The 14,258-nt window shown below is 40.5% G+C and overlaps 1 protein-coding gene across 2 annotated transcripts in view; it reads right to left on the minus strand.

Annotated features, from left to right (window-relative positions):
• Nucleotides 1-14,258, minus strand: part of VOPP1 (VOPP1 WW domain binding protein) — a 65,457-nt gene that overhangs the window by 18,393 nt on the left and 32,806 nt on the right. For both annotated transcript variants that reach the window (XM_069859760.1, XM_069859759.1), the window contains exon 2: nt 4,109-4,167. In XM_069859760.1, coding sequence (XP_069715861.1) covers nt 4,109-4,167 — 59 coding nt within the window. The remainder of the gene's footprint in view (nt 1-4,108; nt 4,168-14,258) is intronic.

Genomic DNA, 14,258 nt, shown 5'->3' on the forward strand with positions numbered 1-14,258 from the left:
GGAGTTTTCCAGCTTGGGGAAGAGAAGACTCTGCCAAGATCTTATAGCAGCCTTTCAATAATTAAAGGGGGCTTATAAGAAAGATCGGGAAAAACTTCTTAGCAGGGCCTGTAGCAATAGGACAAGGTGTAATGGTTTTAAAATAAAAGAGAAGATGTTTAGACTAGATATTAGGAAGACTTTTTTACAATGAGGGTGGTAAAACACTGGAACAGGTTGTCCAGAGAAGTGGTAGATGCCCCAACCCTGGAAACATTCAAGGTCATGTTGGCTGGGGCTCTGAGCAACCTGATCTAATTGAAGATGTCCCTGCTCACTGCAGGAGGGTTGGACCTTCATGGTCCCTTCCAACCCAAACCATTCTATGCTTCTTTCCATGACTGCTTCCAGTCTGAAAGAAGCTACTAAGATTCACACAGGAGAGGTAGAAAAGTTCGGTAATGATCAATTCCTCCATCTACCCGAAGAAATGGAATAATATTTGTAGCAAACCTGCTTGAAAAACTAAAGCTTACTGCTGATCTATGCAGGCTAGAACAATTACATCCACTGGGTGAAAAAAGGGTACTAATACCATTAACTCCTTGGATGGAGTGATGTATCATTAGTTCTGTAACAGAGACCTCCAATCTTTGCACTAGCTGTCAATACACAAAGCATAGCAAACAAGTTTTAAGAAAGCTTCAAGCAACATCTCTAACAGCTTTTTCTTTTTTAAATAATTACACTGGAAGAGAGATAGAATAAAAAAGAAAATTAAAAAAACTTAAGTTCCAAATGAAGAACAATCATTTCACTGCATGTTTTACACCCTCAATCTAGTTGAATTTCCAGTACTCCTATTTTGGAACACTGATTGCTTATCCTGATCCTCTTGCTTAGCAGAGACAGTCTTATCTCCAAAGGCTGAAATAGAGCTTTTACAGCAAAGATTAACTTAGCTATCTTGCCTTTAAACATCTAATAAAAGCAAGCAACCATTATCTGTGACAGTCCACCTTGGACATCTATTACTCTGGGCAACTGAAAGAGAAGCAAGTGCCTTCAAGGAGGACATGCCTACCCAGAACAGATGAAGCATGTGGACATGCTAGTCCACGGATGGCTCGGTCCAAGTATGCCACACTAGATCTGTGAACAGACACAGGACTCAGTATTTCTGAGCTGACAAGCCAACCTTTTCATTCTAGCACAAGGTGTCTCCAGGAGAGACATGACATACTGTCAGCATGACTGAAATCACAGGGAAATCATTAAAAGTACCGCATTGCTGGGTTTCACAAGTCTCCAAAGACAGTCTCATGACCAAAGGACCGACTACACATGTTAACAGGGTAGAAAAAACTTCCGTCAGAAAGCCAGTCATACAAAGGAAAGAAAGCTATTGCAAACTCACTTGACTAAATATACCTGCTTCTTATGGGCTGTTGCTCCAGAAATTTTAAGGTAAAATAAACCCCATCTCACTACAGCACGTCCCAGATCTAGATTTGCAAAGAGGAGGCATTCTAAGAATGAAGAAGTTACATATTATGCCTTTAGGTGATTTAACATCTAACCATATGCTAATGGAGAAGATCCTAGTCATGCCGCCTCCTCCTCCACAATATGCAGAATACTCCCTTCTTCCTATTTGCCAAAGACCTTACCAACCTCATTCAACACTGACTCAAATGTGCTAAAATGAACAACTTTCTGTGGGATTAGCAAGTTGGAATTAACTCAGTGAAGGGTCAAACAAGTGCCAAAGCAATGGGACTTCACTCTGAGATACTGAGACTGGTGTTGTGCTTCTTCTCCACCATGCAGGTGTGAAAGCTAGGAAGCAGCTGGCAATCCTATACAACAGAAACTGAAATTGCAGAAGTAACAATGGAGGAAACCACAGGCACTGCAGACATCAGTGATCTTCCTATCATTTTGATGCATGTCCCCTTTAAGCCTACTGGACCCCTATGCACTCAAATATCCTCTCTCCCCTCCCTTTCCACATTTCTTCACTTGTCACAGTGTTATCTGTCCTCTGAGCTTTACCATCCTCAAATCCTTATTGTCTTTCGATAATGTTTCTTCTTCCCCACTTAAACTCATAATGCAATAACAATAGCATTAACATGACACATCACCATTGCAACAATCACTGAACACACACATCCCACCCCTTTCCCCTTCCTTTTTCCATCTACTTACACTATCCAGGAAACTGACAATCACTACATGTTTATGCAATGATTTGATAACAGGGTGTTGCAGTAATTACCACAAAAACACACAACTACTAGTAAGTCTCCTGAATGACCTGACACAGTCCATATACAACAGTTCTCCCTCCACATTAAAAGATCTCGCAAACCAACCAACAACCCACCAATGCCATAGTCCCTCTCACATTTTCCTTCCTGTCAATGTTCAAAGCCGTGAGCAATGCCAATTAATGTCTTTGATGGACTGGAAAATAAATACACTGCTTTTCTACAAGAGGTGCCATTTCAGCACACAAAGGAAGCAGTAAACCAGTTACTGAAAGGAAACCAATTAGAAAGTAACCTTGGATGTATCAGATCTATTGCAGCTAGTGAGCCTCCCCTTCGTAACCCTTGCTTTTGCAGGACTCTGTATTTACCAGTGGCACGAAGACTCTCAGCTAACAGCCAATATCCAAGTAGCTATTACCAAGGGAGACAAATACTGGCTGTGGCAGAAACATAACCAGAACACTGAGGTGACGATGAATAACGCACTCCTGAATGTCAAGGTACAGTGGGATTTTCATAATTTAATAGCATCCCAGCTTCTTTCCCACATTGCAGCAAAACAAAATAAAATGTAAGTGGAACCAAACTCCTGTCATTATTAGCATGCAAAGAAAATGAACTTATTTATATTCATCCATCTGTTCTGGCCAACCATTTATGAGTAATTCTCAACATTTAGTCACCTGAAAAAAAAGGCAGTGAGTTCTAGGCACAAACACTTTCTACGCAGTTAATATTCAGAATCACAGATGATTAAACCATACAGTATTTCATTCTTTCAGTGAGCTTTTGTTTCTCACCTGGCTTCCTGTCTGCTTTGTCTTTAGCCTTTTTCTCCCGTTTCTGGGAGATGAAATGGAAGTGTAGAAGAAAAAGGAGAGAAGTTCTTGGGTAGCATAAGTAATTCCCAATCCTTTAGCAAGGAAGAGCTTGCTTAGGGAACAGATGACCTAATCATAGAATCACAGAACGTCAGGTTGGAAGGGACCTCAAGGATCATCTGGTTCAACCTTTTTAGGGGATATATAGTTTAAATGAGATGCCCTAACACCCTATCAAGCTGAGCCTTAGAAGTGTCCAGTGTAGAGGAAATGCAGCTACCTACTCCTCTACCCCACTTTATTTTTATTTTTTTTAACTTATGTTTACAGGTGATTGCAATTATAAAGTTATACAACCCAAGGACAAGGTTTAGTACATTTATCTCCTTTCTGCCCCGAGATCTACAGGCAGATATCTCCCACCCACACATTTCCTCAGCCTTTTTGTTGTTGATGTGGGCAACTTAAAAGAAAATTGCAATTCCCAGAGATGGTCAATTATGCACCTACAGGTCATCTACATCTAGTTCACACTCAGGCCTGACTTGAATGCAGACTGAATGCAACCGCAACTCAAAAGGAGTTATGCTACTGATAACCAGTCATCCCAGCTCCTCAAATTAAACAGCATTAGCATTGGGACACATTTACTTTCAAAGCACTCTTGGTATTCTGCCCGATCACCTGCCCTCTCCCCAACAAAGGGAGAACTGTCCTCACACAGCACTACTTATGTTTCTTTTCAGCATTCTAAAATAAGAGCTGTTTAAGATCTTGCATTTTGTTTTGAATTGGAAAGGTCATCTGGACTGAGTGGCAAAACGAGTCTGTGCACTTTTTTTAATAAGGAGAAAGAGAACTGGAAGGAGGGAAAGGAAAATTTATTGCATCTTCATTTTTACATTAGGAAAAGTCTTAGAGAAGTCAAGGAAACAGGTATAATCAGTGAAAGAACAACACTCTAAAAGCCTACAGAATCTAATTCTCTCTTGAGTGCTAGAAAACACAAAAAGGAAAGTGATGACTACTTACATATAATATGTAGGATATAATCCTTCAAAGTACCAGCAATGCTTTTTGGCCTCTGTACACTACAAAGAAAGAAAAATACGGTATTAATATTTACATATGACGATGTGCAATTATAAACACAAGCACAGTGTATTTATAAATACTGTGACCTCAAGCAATTAGGAACAGTTTAAATTCTCAAAGATTTCCCCATCCCAATACACATAGCAACTGGGATGTCAGTTCATGTGAATGGCATTGGCCTTGCCAGGGTTCAGCTCCCTCATGCACGGCTTTGTTCATTAATTGTGGAGAAGCTATAGGGCTCCACAAAGTCAGTACATTCAGTGCCGGCACAGGATCTAGTGTTCCTTTAAACAGGGAACTCAAGAGCCCATTTGTACTTATAGGTGCTTAAGATACCTCCCAGGCACAACTGATTCGATGACACAATGCGTATGACTACACAGTCAATTCAATAACTGCAGGGAATTATTCATCTTTCTGGAAGTCCCTGGCATGCAGAGCCAGGCTCGGAAAGGAGCAGACCAGAGAACCCATCAATCCCATCTCCTCTTCCTACAGCTTGGAAATACCTCAAGCATTCATTAAAGAACCAGGGAAAGGAAACTGCTTTCTGCAGCCCAGGAGTATTGTCTCTTTTGCAGATTGCCAGCATATTCTTGTTAAAGGATGGCGACAGGCACTTTCTCAGCATGTGTGTGCAGGCAACGTGGGAAACACACAGTGTTATGGGCACTGCCAGAATACAGACGACAGCTCAGAACAATAGTGGCGCTTAAAAAAAACAAAACCAGATGTCAAGCCCCAGCTCTATATACAATGCACAAAATATTTCTGCGTATCCCATTGACATCGCTAGCATAAAATGACATTTTCATTGCAGATGTAGCTCAAGGAGCTCCACTGCAAGTTGCATTATCTGATCATACACAGCCAGGGCGTTGTAGGACCCCATCTGCAGAGAAGCAAGGAATATCTTGCCAGGGTTTTAGCAACAATTCACCCTGCTGCTCACACCTGACACCCAGTGCTTGCATCATTCTTCATGCTCACTTGGCAGCTCACCTTTAAATAATAGCTCGTATAAGTTTATTAGCTCCCCAAATACCAGAATACTAAATGAATCCAGTTAAGACAAAGACAAAGTGTATTTAGATCCCTGACTCTCACTCTTGATGAATAAGAAAGGCTGCAAGCTCTTTATTGAGCATCTAATGAGCTAAATCACAGACAGATCAATTACAGTCCATGAAGACAAACTGCCATGGATTAAATTGTTAAGGCCAATACAGGACATGGGGGGAGGAGGAGGAAAAGAAGACACTTTTGATGCATGGGATCAGGCCTTTCCACTAACACAACAGGCTCACACCAGTCTTCAAGATGCAGAAGCTTTAGCTTCTGTTGAAAAGACTGGAGCATTTTCCTCAGGATAAACAAAGCAGAAACCTCGTTCCCCTCTCAAATCAATGCCACGGTGCAGGCAGTATATGCAGGAGGCGTCTATAGCTCCTGCTAGAGCAAATGGTGTTCAAAGATTCATCTCCACATTTGCCTCACTCCCCCTTTTTCCTCCTGTTTTCAAAGCCACCAACTTCTTAACCCTTCCTTCCCAGTATTTTCATCAGTTTGCTGCTTCCTCCAACTCTAAAATTAAAAATATGCCAGGTTTTTCTCTATAACACTCTGCAAACATATATGCATTGCAGCCCCAGCAGGTCTGCTGCCAAGCCAGTGAAAAATACACTGGCTCTTCACCTCTGAAGGCTGCAAATCGGCAGGTCCTGGCTAAAATCCCACTGCCTGCATGTCAACGCCTTGGGAAGCCTCATTTCAGAGTCCAGCTTGAGGTGTATACTGTTAAATGTTTTTCCTTCCTGTTTCTCAATCAAGATGATTCACCATTTACCTCAACAGCCTTAAAGCCTTCGTCAGTCTCGAGTATTTTATTAATGTTTTCCCAGCAATGTTTCTAAGCACACGGAGCCTGTGTACCCTTCACAACTGTAAAGGAGACATTCATATTTAGCACCCATTGTGCTTATCCTCCTCCCTCTATTTTAAACCTCTTTACAAGTTCTAAAATGATTTGGGAAGATTCCTCCATCCCACACCTCCAAAGCTGTAAAATTTCTATTTCTGCCTCTTAATTTTTTGTTTCAGACAGCCAATATACTTACTACTATCACAAGAAATGTTCCAGCCTGGGCAAGTTTTGCAAGTATCGATTCCCTGTAGCTAACTAGGCTTAGATAACGGCACTTAAAATCCTTTGGTGCCCAAACTGCTTTTACATGGGCTTTAGAAGAGCAGGTACCAAACCTGATTCTGCCTTTTTTTCAAATCACAGCACTATGAACACTGTGATGCCATGAAAAGCCAAACTCAATAATCAATGCCAATTTGATTATTAAGCAGGTATTCTTTTAATAAGCGGCGCCAGGGTACACATGGGGTAATCCACCTAATGTGTCCAACTACATGACTTTTATACTGGTTAAACATATGTATTCATATAGGTTTGAGGAAATACTGGTTAAACAGTTACATGCCCATTGTTTTTACAGGAACTTATTAGCATACCCACTCTTGTATGCATATCACAGTTTCTTTGTGTCTTCTGTTTACCTCTGATGGTCTTTATCTTACCTCCTTCATCATTGCATCCTCTCAGTGAGCTCAGGTCTGTCCTTTCAATACTTGATTTGTTCCTTGTTTCAACTAGTAAACAAGCTAAATTCCTGTTATAATCACATTCTTTCTTACTGCAAGCTGACCAAGATTTGATTCTTCTTATTATTATTCTTATTATTGCTTAAACTAATTCATTCCCTTAACATAATGATTTATTCCTTCCTTCAACTGCAAGGCAGTTTTTCAGCTCTCCTTCGTGGAGTCAGGCAAATAAGCAAGTGGACTTCAAATGTGAGCAGCACGGCCAAATTTGATACGAGTGACAAGGTAAACAGATCTACATATGCAGGACGGACCACTGCAGTTCCTGCTCAGTTCAAACTCCTACTGATCTCCACAGCAAATTTACACCAGCAAACCCTAACTTAAAGAAGGCAGCTACTAACCACCGTCTCTACTGCTGGTTAGCAGATCTCACGGGAATTCACTGCTAAGAATGAGATAAGAACAGTATTGCCTGTAAGGATTTGATCCTCTTTAGCATTCAGGTACCAGAGAGATGAACAGAGGAGTCAGGACATGGATTAGTTTTTCCCATCCTACACACATCCTCTGAAGCAGGCTATGATCATCCATCTCTTGCCAAGATCCAAATTATTCTTCTGAGTGGTACTGTTCTCTTAGTTAAGCTGGTGGAGAGCCATAAGAGCAAGGAGAGGGGCTGTACGCCATCAGCATCAGGCTCTTAACCTCACAAAGCCTTTGTGCCCTTGTGGTTGCCTGAGAGTATTAAACCCTCAAGAAACCACAGCTGGCACCAAGTTACTGCAGTTCATAAAACAAAAGCAAAGGGAAGATTACTCATATTACTGCAATACGAAAGAACCTCAGACATCAGGGTTGGTGCCCCATCCGCTAGCTCTTGTACAAAGACAGGCTATTATCTTAGAGTTTCCACAAGTGTCGGTCATGTCTTTAAAAAGCCAATTATCCATTCAGTAACAGGAGAAAGGGGAGAAAAAAAAAAAAAAGAAAAAAAAAAAAGGTGTCTATCGTTTTTAAACTAAGCTTAGGTTGGACCATGCTGATGCCTTCAACTTTGCCAGGAGAAAGATCCTTATAAAATTCCTCCTTCTACGTCCTTTAACAATTTGGCACAGCTATAAAATATAAATACAAGAGTACATTCATTTTTTAAATAAACGATGCAGGTCTAATTGGGTGTACTTATGTAATCTTTAGAGAATTAAAGGTATGTGAATTAGCCATACGCTTGAACACATTCCTTAAGATTCTGTATATTGAAAGAGAAAAAGCACAAGACTTGTTTTTCTGTTTGTTTGTTTTTAAAGAAATCAGCACCTGTCTTGTAGCTTGTTTGCTTTGACAGACTGCAGCAATACAAACTGGAAATCATCCTTTTTTGTAGCCTCTAAATTCATTCAGATTTCCTCTAAGAAAGGAAACGTGCATCCTGTCACAGACTGAAATGGCAAATGCTGCCGCTGCTAGTGAAAAAAACAATGAGGCAGAGAAGTAACTAAAACATTAACCAAAGACTGGTTTTGATCACACCATAAAATACAGAACACGAGTACATACGTATGCACATGGTGCGGGGGAACACAGAGCAGGCAGTCTGCTCAATGAATGTCAGATGGTCGTCTACAGATCATTAGTTATGCTTTGCAGGATTTGCAGAAATACTATCTCTAGCAAGAATATCTTCCACATCACACATCATTATCTTTCAGTCCACAGGACAATCAAAGAAAACAGATCTTATCAATTAATTACTCTTTGTAATCAAGGGAAGGATGGATTCACACCTAGTGCTTTTATTAGAGGTTTGGAAATAATTAATAAAAAAGTAGAAACAATTACAGCCCCATCTGCAGATAGTAAATCTTTTCCAGTATGAGTGCAGCCTGATTTTGTTACAAGTACCAATATAAAAAAGCAGCCTGCTGCAGATGGGCTTGTTTGAGGGGGTGAGGGGATGATGATTGCTATCTGTATGCTGAAGGGATGTTCAGATCGAGTTTGTGACATCTGCTCAAAGCCAGATTCTATTAGGAGGCACAGGTCTGCTATCGATCACAAAGTCAATGAAACCCTATCAGTTATCAGCAGCTGAGGGTGCAGCTCTTTCTTTTCATCCAGACAAAAAGCTAGATGCTACATGAAATTTCCATTAGATTTTAGGAATCCAAATACATAGCTTTAGAAGGAAAAAAGTACATATTTAAGGGAGTGACCGGCCATACTGATACAACAGAAATTGCTCATACTGTTCTGGGATGACTCACTTACTGGCTGTTACCCCCCAGTCAGCTGGGTATATTCTACACGTTAGTAGGGTGCAAGTTGATCCAAATGTCATTCTTGTGGCTACAGCCTCTGAGGCTCTGCTCGGACTGATTTATAGATGAGCAGGAAGAAAGAGTTTAAAAATATCTAAGAAATGCAACAAGACCTCATCATTTCCAAGCATCACGCAATCCTATTCCAACATGCAGCCGAAACTCTGTATTCCACACAACAAGATCAAGTAGTAGTAATTGAGGAAATAGACACCTTTCTGACACTATGGCTTCATAGCACCTGAGAAACAACTGGCTGTGCCTGCTGCCTCTGTCACAGAAGGCCTCTTGCAAAACTCATCCGCACAAATCTCTTCTAGTTTAATTGGTCACTGCACCAGGCAAGTACCGATGGAGCCCAGGGAAAAGGATGGGACATCTACAGTGCAACTCCAGACTAAATAATCAGTTCCAGAATTGGCTAGGAATCACAATGCTTTATAGGATCTGACCTTTAAAATTGTATCAGTTTTCAGAACACTATCCATTTCAGTGCTCAGACAAGAGCTGAAAGCGTTATGAGATACAAGCTGCTCATTAGATATCGCGTGCTGAAATCAGAAGGACTTCTGCATGCTGCAAGTTTGAAAGACTGCATTTGCAGAGAGAAGAATATGAGCATACTGCTCTGCCACAGCCAAGAAAAGGGCAAAATATCATCCATTAGAGTTAAGAGACAACATATACTGAAACTGAGAACTGCAGCCTAAGGGTGAAAACAATTTACTACAGAAAACACATTTTCCTTTAGCCTTGCCTGAATCCATCACAATTCACCCCTACTTCTTCCTTGGTGATGCTAACAGCTGAGGGTAAAAGTACTCCATCTCCAAACTGTTCTAAGAAACTGAGCTCACAAGCCATGTTACTAGCGTTTTCGACAAATACTCTTGTCAAAAGGAGACAGAAGTAACTCTTAATAAAAAAAACCCAACAGGATTATGTCAAGTTATTTTTATTTACTAAGGTAACGAGGAAATAGCACAAAACTCTTACATAATAGGATGCTGACCCTTCACCAGTCTTTCTCTGCCACTTAACAGTAAACCGAATAAATACTATTCCAGATATACAGCTGTTTCAAGACCAAGATGACAAGGTCATATAACTCATAGTATAAAGAATGAATTTCATATATTTCAGAAGGACTTGTTTCTGGTCGTTCTTTCCAGTTATTTTCTAAGAAAAAAAGGGGAATATTATCCATATAGGATTCTTAAAAGAAGCGACTTCTCCACTTCCATAGAATCATAGAATCACCAGGTTGGAAAAGACCCACCGGATCATCGAGTCCAACCATGAATTAATCAGTCTCTATTTTGCAACAGTAAAAAAAACAATTCAGCACAAGCAGCTAATTCTTATTAGTCCTTCTAGTGCTCAGAACACATGCAATAATCATCATATTTTTATTTAGAATTAATGTGGGTTTAGCATTAGACAGCCTTCCATCACAAAGCATTACTTTAAATTTAGATCTATTAACCTTTCCCACAAAAGAAATACGAACATCCCTTCCATGCAATTTCATTTCAGGAGCCTGACTCATTTTATTTATTTATTTATTTATTTAGCCATTGTGCAGCAAATTGCAAATGCGCTTCAGTCACAGAATGATACAATTTCAATTGAATATAATCCTTTCATCAGTCTCTTGTGGGGAGGGTGAGGGGGGTCAGAGTCCCTCAGCACCACGGACAGCACCCTCCCACGAACACCCCCCACTCCCATCGCGCCCCACATGGGACCCTACATCCCACACTACCCCCGGGTGCTCAGGGCCACAGGGAGGGCAGCTCTAACCATCTGCCTATATCAAACCTCACCCACTTCCACCACCTCGCCCAGTTCTCATGTGCACAGCACTTGCATGTCCTAAACAGCTCACAGCACACGTAGGCACTAAAATGAGAACGTAAGAACAACACTTGACTGCCTCGGAATGGAACAACTGTATTCAGTCTTGGCTTATGGAAGTGCCAAGAGATCCTCAACACCAGAGGAGGTTAGGGCTTGCTTTACATTCTTATTTCTAGACCAATGAATTTGGCAACACACATAGAAACAAAATCTGGGAATTTTAAGCCTTCCTGGTGGAACTGGCCTTACACTAAAAGTTCTAATGGCAGATCTGCAAGAAAGCATGAGGAATGCAACATACTGAAAGCATTTGCACTCAAGAAAGGCAAAAAATATTTAACATGCCGCTGGGTCTCTGCAGCTTCAAGGGGGTAGCAGTAGCCTTTTTTATTCCAAGTGGAAGGAAACAGATGTAACATTTTCCCAACTCTGCTAGAAGTGGTTGATCTATTCCAAATGGTACTGGGCAGGTTCAACAGCTACAAAATTGAATTTAGATTCTGCAATTATTCTATCTTTATATGTGCATGAGAAATAAAGACAAGGCTATTATTTGCATTCTTTAACTACAGAGTAAGTAATAAGGCACCTTATAAAACAACCCATAAAGTACTGTGTGTGGGGGAAGGGAACATTTGTCAGGAATTGAAAGGAAGTCCGTGCCAAGAGTTAGGATATTCACTACATCTCCCCCCCCGCCCCAGTCTCTAAAAACAAATCAAAAAATACTAGCTTTTACAGGTAAAAGAATTTGGTGAAACAATTGTTTTACTTTTAAGCCTCTGATGAAGGTAGGTGTCACTTCCAGTGATTGAGGCATAAATATCAAGATCAAGACATAAATATCAAACTTGCTTTCCTTGGACTAAGAACTAGAAGCTTGGTTCATTTCCAGACATGAACCTAGGTAGGCATGTACTCCTCACAGGAACTGATACTATCTAGAATACCATGAAGTCTACATTTGTGTTTCCCCTGTTTTTACCAAAATCCATGCCAGCATCTATTCCCTCCAGTTCATGCTGAACTGGCACATTTGCCTGTTTCATATGTACGGTATTTTGGCCCTAACTTCACAGATGTAATTCCCAGTAGTGAAGAATATATGTTATGTCAAGAACACTTTATCATCCCAAGAATGAAAACAGCCTTTAAATTACCTAGTACTTAAATCCTCTGGGGCAGTCTTTCATCTCCTATAATAATAAAACCAAAGCAAAGAAAGACTGAGGAAAGAAAGATGGATTCAAAACTTGATTTCCTCAGTCATGTGCAGCACTGACAAGATCAAGGCGGTAACGGCATTATGCTGCAAATGCTGGTTAGTTAAGCTATGACAGCCATCAAAGGCTGCAGGAGGATACATTTCTTTGATGGTCACCAGGACCCAGGGCAGTTGCTTTGGGAGTTCAGGCTCTTTGTTCTGTTGTTATGCATCCCTCACTCACTCATTTGTTCCGCAGAAAGAAGACGGGAGAGCTGACAGGACAGAGCACAGCTGCATAATCACAGCAGCTCTTGCTCCCCTCCCTACTACCCTTATTTTTCATTCTCGACATTTAATCCAGTGATGCACACCTTCCTCAGATCCTTCTTACGAGGATTCACTGGAAAACAAAATATTTGTTTATTCAACTACGGTTCTTCCCTTTCCAGTTCTCCGAGATATTTATTTTGGTACGGCAAATACTGCAAATCCTTTGTGCTTGAAGTCCTGAAAACATCTGTAATACTGGAGGCAGCAACACCTCAGTCTCAAGAAACAAGATGCAGAGTCCATGACCAATGGACCCAGTGCAGGGAAGAGAAGAAATCGATAATCATGAAATATCATCTAAATGCTGTTCTCCAGTACAGTATGCAAGGTCAAGGCACGTTCCCTCCTTCCAGAGCTTACTCTAGAAACCCATCATGGTTAGCACAAAATTGTTGTTAGGACCATCTGTTCATTTTAAATCAGATTATACACATCATGCGTGTATTAAGTAAGCATGTGAATACAGCAGAGATTAAAAAGGTTACCTTGGAAACATTCTGATATTTGAAATCAGTTTCTAAAACCCCCTGGCAAATCAGAATCCAGATACTTCTTTGAGAAGTATTTACTTCAATACTCTGCTAGGGAAGCTTTGTTCTTGGTCACCTCCCACCTGCTTAACAGTAAATTGTAAGCTCTGCTGTCAGATGCTTCCTACAGATACTTTCATTAGCAGCCATCAGTGCTGTGTCATTCACATCCTCACAAAGCATCTCAACCTCTCAAGGGAAACCCACAGATATATATATAATTTACGGTACAAGTCCAATCTGGTTTAATGACCAAACTGGGACCAGAGAGCCAGTTCTAAAGGAAATTTTAGTTCACTTGGTCCAGCTACATTAGACTACCTTGAAGTAAACACCAGAACTCACATAGTAACAAATCACAGGTGATCAAGGTACGATCTGGTCTGCAAGGCTAGCTCACTGAACAAGGCTGCATGAGTATGAATTTTAGAATGCTGAAATACGATCATCCCCATATTACAGTCCAGAGAACCGTTTACTCTGGGACTCAGCTCCTGGAACACTGGGAGGAGTTTATGGGCTTGGGTTCATCCAGCCTGATAATCAGGTTTTTCTGTTCTCACACACAGTCTATTAAAGTCCCTACTGATTGGCAGCAAACGCGTATCTTTCTCAGGCCAAAACTTTCCTCAAACAAAGAAACAGCAGAAGAGTTTGACCCAGTGTAATTTGTATTTGTTTAGCAAGCCAGTTCAAGCTTTCAGGGAGATGCTCTATCGTGGCTTTTGGGCAGACACTCAGCAAGTAGACTGAAACATCAATGCCTTTTAAATTAAATTAAGAACCTAAACTGACTTCTACATAGACATTCCAATACACTGCCATAGTGATAGCATATGACTATTAAATTCCAGTGAGATACATCTAACAGCTGTACCTCACAACTACTTATTTGAGCAGGAAGAAATACTAAGCATTTGTCCTTGGAGTATTTCCCATGAAAAGACTAGAATAGCAAATAAATAGTTAACCCTTTCTGGCAAGCAATGATTCCTACTAATGGCAAAGAATTTTTCCAAATGAAGTAACTTCCTACATAAGACTATAAAAATTGCTTTTCTTCTGTTAGGAGCCTGAATGTACCTTAGCAATATCTCCAATGTTCCAGTTTGTCGAATTCCAATGTAATTATTAAGAGTGTTAACAAACCTCTTCATTTAAATCAAAGGCATACCAGTATCTGGTATTTTTCTAAAAGGATCACTTCCTTGGTTTGAGAGATC

The sequence above is a fragment of the Phaenicophaeus curvirostris genome, chromosome 6, assembly GCF_032191515.1.
Source record: "Phaenicophaeus curvirostris isolate KB17595 chromosome 6, BPBGC_Pcur_1.0, whole genome shotgun sequence".
In the NCBI taxonomy this organism is placed as follows: Eukaryota; Metazoa; Chordata; class Aves; order Cuculiformes; family Cuculidae; genus Phaenicophaeus; species Phaenicophaeus curvirostris.